At 37.8% G+C, this 8,599-nt stretch overlaps 1 protein-coding gene across 2 annotated transcripts; it reads left to right on the forward strand.

Moving 5' to 3' along the window:
* The first annotated feature begins 5,230 nt into the window (after nt 1-5,230).
* Nucleotides 5,231-6,148, forward strand: LOC122641465 (non-specific lipid transfer protein GPI-anchored 14-like). Of its 2 annotated transcripts, none has more exons than XM_043834705.1 (3): nt 5,231-5,643; nt 5,745-5,834; nt 5,942-6,148. In XM_043834705.1, the coding sequence occupies exons 1-3, from the start codon at nt 5,304-5,306 to the stop codon at nt 6,088-6,090; spliced, it is 579 nt and encodes a 192-aa protein (XP_043690640.1). In that variant the 5' UTR covers nt 5,231-5,303; the 3' UTR covers nt 6,091-6,148. The 2 variants fall into 2 exon arrangements, with proteins under 2 accessions (XP_043690640.1, XP_043690641.1); XM_043834706.1 differs by having other exon boundaries at nt 5,948-6,148.
* The last annotated feature ends 2,451 nt before the right edge of the window (nt 6,149-8,599 follow it).

Below are 8,599 nucleotides of genomic sequence, written 5' to 3' on the forward strand. Positions count from 1 at the left end.
CAATCTGGTAAGAGAATGGAGATGGTATAGGGAACGGTAACAGATGATGACTCATGACAGTGGGCAACATTAGGTGGTGCTGGTGGTATGTCTTCTTCAGTAGAGACGATGAGAGGTGTATGTGGAGATTCTTGTGGTTTCTGAGGATTGCTTAGGTTTGATGGATTTCTTGAGAATCAGAGTTTGATTTGATGGAGACCTCTTCCTCAATGTCACAATCGATGGCTTCCTGAAGATTGGAACACTAAATTTTCATTGTCTCTCCTTGTCTTTCTCCTTGCATTATATATTTTTAGTAAATTCTAAGTATAGGCAAGGATTTTAAACTCAAGTCTATAATAATTCTGAACTGAATAGAATCAAAATTGGCCAGAATCAATCCCCCCCTCCCAGTTTTGAAAAGCCAAATCTACCGCTCTAAAATGTCTAGAATCAGGAATGATTTACAAATGATTCGATTCCAATGGAATCAATTGTAATCGTAATCGAATTTTATACCGATTCCGATTCGATTCTAGACTAATCTTTTTCAATGTTGTTATAATACTGAGAATTATTTAGAAAAATAAAGAGAAAACAATATTATCATACATAGTTGGCTGTACTGAAAAAATTACCAAATTTGACATGTGAGATTATTCAAGGAATTACCTATTTATCAAACACAAAATGCGAATTCATCTTCTCTACGTTGCAAAATATAGTGGATATTTGGGAAAGAATTCCTATAAAAGAGGTGTGAGCGGCAACGTTTCAAAACACGGAATTGAGAATCGAATTGGCCAGTGCTGATTCCGATCCAAATCATCTGGAAAATAATTAGAATCGGCTGGATCAGTCAAGGGATTTCGATCGATCTGATTTCAAATTTTGAAACCTTGGTTAGATCGATAAAAAAACTGAACCAAATCAAATGCCTGATCGATCATGTTCACTTTTGGGTTTTTAAGAATCCACACAAAATCAAAACAGACCGGACCGATCAAAACCTTTTATATATGGATAAACCATAATCGAATCGGTAACAAACCAATAGGGACCGATAAGAAATTGAAACTGACCAAAACAAACAACACCTTAATGGTTCAGTTTCTGCTTAGTTCGGTACATGCATAAAACTGAATTGAACCAACCAAAATCAGACCAAACTGATCGTTTGACACCTCTATGTGTGGTTTTCATAAATACATGATTTCTTGGTTACCTTTTAGTCCATTGGGAAACAACTTTCACTCTAAATCTTCTCTAGTCTTTCTTTTTTAATCCAATGGTTTAGCTTTCAATTTACCCAATTATAATCCCAGAGTTTAGTACAGACTTTCAATTAAATTGCAGAAAAAAAAGGCTGTTCTGCAGGAGTGAAGCTACTGAGCTCCAATCCAATTGTCTGGTAGAGCTGTGCATAAAGCATTCACTCTCCCAACACTTGATAGTCTGACATCTTATCTCAGTCCAAGTAGAAAACTTAAATGCCCACCAATGTGATAGTGATAAGTCCCAAGCTGTTTTAAACTTTAATGGGGGGGTGGAAAGAGAGGCACCAAAATAGTAGATGTTATGTCTCATATCCAGAGGCTTTAATCAAATTTTAGTCCTTTAATACAATAGTGCAGTGACACAACATGATCTGCCTTTATACCTAAATACTTCATTGGGCAGGCTAGAAGATCGTGCTTGGCGCCTTGGTTGGTCAAGTGCTCACTTGTTGAACGCTTGGTCACGGGTTCAAGTCCTGAAAACAGGGGTAAGACTACGTACATCTGACCCTCCCCATACCCTACTAAACGTTGGAGCCTTGTGCACTAGGTACGGCATTTTACTTCATTGGGCAGGTTGAGAAGTTTATGATCCATTTCTGTTCACATTTCTAAACAGTATAGTTTGAGTTGGGTCAACCCCAGGGTTCCAAAACAAGGAATCGGTATCTGAATCGGGTCTAATCGATTCCAATCTGATTTTGTCCTGGATCGTTGGAATTGGCCAGATTCTGCCTGAACCGTTGAGACCCAGTGGCGATTTGCCGCTTTAGAATGACAGGCTCGGCCGATTCACCCGATTGGAAGAACCTGATTAGGTTTAACCCTGTTGGGCTGCTGGCTGGTCCAGTTGGGTTCTTCAAGGCTTAAACCCATCTGGGTTAATGGGTTCACCTCAATGTTTTGATTCATTGAACCAATTCTCCACCTTTCTATTGGATCAGATGATATGTATTCCACACGAATTGGCCTTCTGCATTCAATTTCAGAATGCTTTGATCACATTATGATGGAATTTGATAATCACAAAGTTATTATCTACCTACAGACCATCGAGAAACCACCACCTCTTATTAAAAGTATTTGTTATCATTCCAGACATCTTGCACTTAGCCTCTTAATTTGTGGAGTGTTCCTTCAGTTTTATTCAAATGAGATAAAAGCGAAAAGGATCGTTTCCCATCAATTAAGAAGGGATGGAAGATCGAATCGACCACTTGGAGGTTTTAATGAGGAGAGAATGTACGAGATTTATGAATAGAATGTGAGAGAGCTTGTGGAAGTATATACACACCAGCGTTGTAGCAATCTTTTCTCCATACATTATATTCCTAAAAGGAAAAAGATTATCTGAGTTACTGGGGTAGGGTCCAGTAATATCTCTACGTTTATGTCTTTCTTCTTTACATGAAATGTCCTCACTACCCTTCAATATATGATACCATTTTATCGCATCTCATAGCTTGACTTCTCTATGATGCTTGCATAGAGAAACTCTCTATCAAATTCCATCACTTTTGCAAACCTTAAAATAGACCCTCGTATGCATTTAAACTATTAAATAGTGATTGAGATGGAACGAATTTTTAGTTGGACAACATTTTCAAGGTTTTAAAAGTTGGTCCATTGGTTACGTGAAACTTAAATGGAAGAACCATATCCGCAACCCACTTATTAAAAGTTCCCAACTACACTCATCTCATGACTCATCACAAAAAAAATTTCTAAGGTGAAGTACAAAAGAAAAAAAAGAGAAATCTTTTCTGGGGAAAATTATCGTCTCCAGTACTGGGGGCGCTGCTGTGCACATCGTGTGACGCAGCAGCGCCACTGATAAAGATCCCCTTTTCTGGTTCTCTCAAACTATCGTCCTCTGGTAGTGGTCCCTAGGTGATTTTCGTTTTCTTTAGACTGGGCCACCATGATCATTGTGGATGAAGTTTTATTTCATTCTTTTACCTATGTTTCCTTTGCTTTAATTTCTCATTCCGTTGTAGATGAAGTCCACCTTTTAGCTACAGGTGCCTCCTGTTTCTTTTTGTCCTGTTTTTGGTGGTTTTCTCCCCACCCCCCTTCATCACCTCTTGTAATCCTTTAGTCTGGGATTTACCCCATGACAGTGATTCATAATAAAATTTCAGATTCTGAAAAAAAAAAAAAATTGATGATGATGGGAGGGTGGAGCAGGGTTTCAGGAATCAGTATCGATTTCAATCGATACTGGTCTAGATCGGCCCGTATTGATTCGGATCAGACAATTTTACCTTTGATTTTCAATAAAAATTGGTTTTTAATGACCTTTTCGCCCTTGATCCATACAGTAGATCCGTTTGGGTCTCCACTAATATTTGATACGAATCCATGGGATGGAGACATCATTGGTATAAAAAATTCTGTGATGCCCATCAAATAGGTATCAATCAAATCGATCAATAATGAAGGAAGTTAAATAGTGAAAGTCTAAATCACTATATCATTTCTTTATGTAAGATAAGACCATATTTTTTTTTTTTTATGGGAAAACCAAGTGAAGATGAGTAACTAAGGTTATAGGTATCGGTATCGTTAATCGTATCAGTCACTTTTTTTTTTTTTTTAAATGAAAAAATACAAATGATGTTTTGATCTAAATCGAGTTGATACAGTCTGATACATATCGATATTGAAATCGGCAACAACCGATAGCATCTCGGATACCGTGAACTAAATCAATGGGATTAAACCATTAAGAGTAGTGATTACAACTATGATAACAGATTCGGCTCCTATACTGCGAGCCCAACGCCCAGTGGGTGCCCAGTGAGGCATCCAAGGCTGGGCTGCTGGGCATGCGTGGGAGGAGTTGAGCTCGTCTCCAGGGAGGCGTGTGCCCAGGGTGCTGCCAGGGGCATCTAACCGTTGAGCTGTGCCGCACACATCTCGGCGCACGCCTAGGGATGTGTGCAGCACAACCAAATGGCTAGCAACACCCTGGCAATTCCCTGCTCCCTAGAGACGATCCATTCCTGCGTGGGAGTATATACCTATGTGGGGCCCGATGCGCATCCTGGCACATGCCCAGTAGCCCAGCCGTTGGATGCCTCACTGGGCACCTGCTGGGAGCCTGATCCTATGATAATGTTTAGTAAAAAAAAAAACAGAAGGACTGATCTAGTGGCCAAACTCCCACCACTGCGGGATCTGGGGAGAATCATAATGTATGCAGTCTTACTTCCACTTTCGTAGAGACACTGTTTCCAGACTCGAACCCGTGACCACTTAGTCATAATGCTTAGTAAAATCAAAATCTAAACTCTTTCAAATACTCAAATTGTTCTCTGCCGTAAACTCTGGAATGGATCTAAGTCTCAACAAAAAACATAAAAGTTACTTTATCATTGATGATCAGACCAAAGTTGAATCATTGGTCTGGTCCCCTTGATATATATTTTTTCTTTGGTAGAATCCCCTTCATATTCCACTGTTCCACTACACAACCAGACGAAACTTCCCCCACATGATCTTGGTAACATTTAGGATGATTTACAATCACGGATCAAACCTCAATGCCATCACGGGTTACCAAACCAAACAAATAATGGGTGGGTATTATTTGATGCTTCCCATCTATGAATGTGCTTGGAATGACATCATCTTGATTGAATAATCCTACCCATCCATCAACTTGTCACTGATTCCACTTACAGTAATAAAATGGACCCCACAAGATGGATGGATGGATGTTTTGGATCAGATGGGATGGTTTAGTTTCTTAATGTACTTAAAAGAAGCATCAAATACTTCCTCAGTAGCAAATGAAGCTTCCATCAAAAAACACTGTTTTTTGCTTCACATGTGTAGTCTCTAGAGTCTAGACTGAAACTTTTTCAAGTTCTAACAACCAACACAATTATTTCAACACCACCAAGTGGCCACCACCACCTCCAAGCCCACACGATACTCTTTTCATCTTCTTTTCTATTTATATAAAGCTAGAGCCAAATCCTAAAGAAAGAAGTCTCTCTCTCTCTCTCTCTCTCTCTCTTGCTCTGTTCTTTGAGTTCAGACATGGCAAGAGGTTCAAACTATGGAGCTTGGGGACTCTCATACATGTTATTGTTGATGATGGTAAGCTGTGTCAGTTCAGATACGGCCAAAGATAGGGAAGAATGTGCAAATTCATTGGTGGGTTTGGCTACATGTCTACCTTATGTGAGTGAAACAGCCAAGGCACCAACTCTAGATTGTTGTACTGGTCTCAAACAAGTTCTAGACAAGAACAAGAAGTGTCTCTGTATTCTCATTAAAGATAGAAATGATCCCTCACTTGGTATCAAGATGAATGCAACACTTGCAATGAGTCTTCCTGATACTTGCCATGCCCCAGCTAATATTTCCAAGTGCCCAGGTATGTATACTTCAATTAACTTTTCTATGACTAATTAGTTACTATTGGTCTCTCTCTCTCTCTCTCTCTCTCCCTAATATGAACTTATGATTGGTTTCCAGAACTTCTACATTTGTCTCCAAACTCACCAGATGCACAAATTTTTGAGCAATTTGCAAACAGCAGTAAAGGGAGTGGCACAGTTGCTAGTGGTAATGCATGTGGCTTTAATTTGGATTTTAAATTTAAGTAGTTTCTAGTTCAGTTTTCTAATATTTCAAATTGGGTAACTGGGTTTTTTCTTTTTTTGTGGTTTCAGTGCCAGGGAATTCCAGCAGTTCTAACATTAGTGGACAAGGAAAGAGTGATGGTGGGAGGGGAGAGAAGAGGAAAATGGTAGTGGAGATGATAAGTGGAGTTTGGCTATGGTGTTTGGGTTTGGTTTTGTTCTTGACAACTGTTGTTTAGAAATAGAAAAGGTTAATTTCTGTGCCACTCAATTATATATTGGATTCCTTTCCACCAACATTTCTCATCTTTGTCAATAATAGATATGATGGTGATTTCTTTCTATATGCACTAGATTTCAAGTAGCAACCAGAAGCAAGGTTCAACTAAACGAGTTGATTCTGATTCGGCCGGAATCAAACAATATTGGTCTGAACCTTGAAAATCTGAATAGGTAGGAATTAGGATTGGGCTCAGTAGATTCTGATTTAATAAACCCTGAGCTGATGGGAATCATAGAGAATCACTTGTGTTCATAGTTTCATACTTCATAGCCTAGTAAATATTTTCCTTTTGACAGTTGAAGGGACAACTAATTACTAAAGGCCGAGAATCTTCCTCTTATTATTGGTTTAACTTCTTATAACTATGTTGATGACATTTTATTTTTATAACCATATATCATTTTAGTCATAAAACAACTTAAATGGGTTTGAAATGTTTTGGAGAAGATATCATGATTCCTTATTCAGATGTTAAACTACCAGTCTAATTTGAATTGGAGTCATGGTTTTAAGAATTGGGAATCAGATCAATAAATCAGTCTGTTCAGATTGAAATTGGCCATAATTGATCCAGCCGATTCTATTCTATTTTTGGTTGATTCAGGTCGATTCCAACACGCTCGTGTGAATATACGACATTACATGGACTAAAAATGATTGAATACGAGACTGAAATTTGACATATGGTTAAACCAAATTATTTTCTGCATAACCAATGATTAAATTTACCATATCATTTTTCTATTCTATTTTTGGTTGATTCAGGTCATTCCAACACGCTCGTGTGAATATACGACATTACATGGACTAAAAATGATTGAACACGAGACGAAATTGACTATATGGTTAAACCAAATTATTTTCTCGCATAACCATTGATTATATTTACCATATCATTTTTTCAAATAACAAAACAATTGCCATGGTTACAATGCGTTATTATTATAATTATTTTAAACCGTTGGGGTAGGGTAAATTAGTACGACTATCTATCTCTCTCCTCACATGAATGACCTTACTACCCTCCAATGTAAATTACCATTTTGCTATACCTCATTGGTGCACTCCGCTACGTCATTATTCATTTTCACTTAGAGTGGAGAGAGTGCACAGTAATGCCTAAAATATTGGACTCTTATATTCCCTGTGATATTTTATAAAAAAATTACAGATCACAATAATCATTCACCTATTATTTTTTAATTTTCAAAAAATTGGCTCACAGTAGAGAGTGACAGAAAACTTCAGATTGAGTAAGTCTCTTGCTGTCTGGTGATTAAACATGATTTTATCAAGTCAGATTGAAAACCCTTATCCAAATTCAGATCCACTGAATGAAGCACATATTTACTTTTTATAATCTGTCATTCCCTCCACCCATCCATGTGGTGAAGCCGACAGAATTGACATTGTTTATTGGCTTTAATCGGATATTTATGAAGCTCTATGATGTGATGAGTTGTGGGTAAATGCACAACCACCAAAATGCCTCCTTAGAAATCACCCTCATATATATGTATACTCATAGAATCTCCCAATCTCCACACCCACAGGGAAGAGGAGAAAAAACAAAAGATCTGTAAAAGGAGCTCCCCCACTGGAAAAAGCTTTCACCATCAATACAACTTTGGCCTGCCTGTGAGGAAACAAGTACAATTCAGTGTTAGCCATACAAATGGCAAAGAAATGGGTAGCCACACAACTTTAAAGTCTTTAGAACTGGAAAAGTAATGGGAAGCCATACAAATGGTAAAACAACTTTGTTTGATGATTCAACCACTAGTGTGAAAAAGAAGAAAAAAAAAGTCATATACAGACAGCTCAATGCTTGTCCATTGGAGTGAATGAGTTCTGGCAATGCTATATGGTGGCACCTGCAAGTAAACAAAACAAAACATAAAAGAAGGGTCTTTATCCAACTCAAAGATTGCACTAAACATTAATGACTTCAACAACCAGAGAGCACTCAAAAAAGTCTTTGAAGGAAAGAAAATGACATAAGCATAACGCTGCAATGATTTAAACAGAACACTTACTAGTGTCACTGTAAATGGCAAGAGAGAATTTTTAGTAAACAAACTATGCAGGAAGTGGAGTAAAATAATTAAAGATTGTCTATCAAGCCATTAAATACTGTTTGTTCCACTCCTTTACACAGTAGTGCTAATATTTAGTATTAAATTCTCACTAAATTCATCTTCTCAACAAATAAGTGAGAAAGTGTAAAAGAACAGATTTTATGATAGACCAATGACAACATGCAATTCATTTTGGGCCATGTAACCAATCTAGACCATTGGTTGGATAGACCACCTCCCCCACCCACCCCCAAAAAAAAAAAAAAAAAAAAAAAAAAACATTGGCCACAAGTTAAACTTGATGGTTCAACTCAACCATATAGTAACCATTAAAACTGTTTTGCTGCTGCCTGGGCTTTCTGAACAATTTTTTCCCTTTTTAACCTC

The sequence above is a fragment of the Telopea speciosissima genome, chromosome 10 (genome assembly GCF_018873765.1).
Source record: "Telopea speciosissima isolate NSW1024214 ecotype Mountain lineage chromosome 10, Tspe_v1, whole genome shotgun sequence".
NCBI lineage: Eukaryota > Viridiplantae > Streptophyta > Magnoliopsida > Proteales > Proteaceae > Telopea > Telopea speciosissima.

Excerpts from the sequence above, each read along its gene's own strand:
- LOC122641465 (XM_043834705.1), top strand. The coding sequence starts at position 5,304 with ATGGCAAGAGGTTCAAACTATGGAGCTTGGGGACTCTCATACATGTTA. Across the intron at positions 5,644-5,744 it reads TAATATTTCCAAGTGCCCAG|AACTTCTACATTTGTCTCCA; the intron begins GTATGTATACTT and ends ATTGGTTTCCAG. Across the intron at positions 5,835-5,941 it reads GAGTGGCACAGTTGCTAGTG|TGCCAGGGAATTCCAGCAGT; the intron begins GTAATGCATGTG and ends TTGTGGTTTCAG.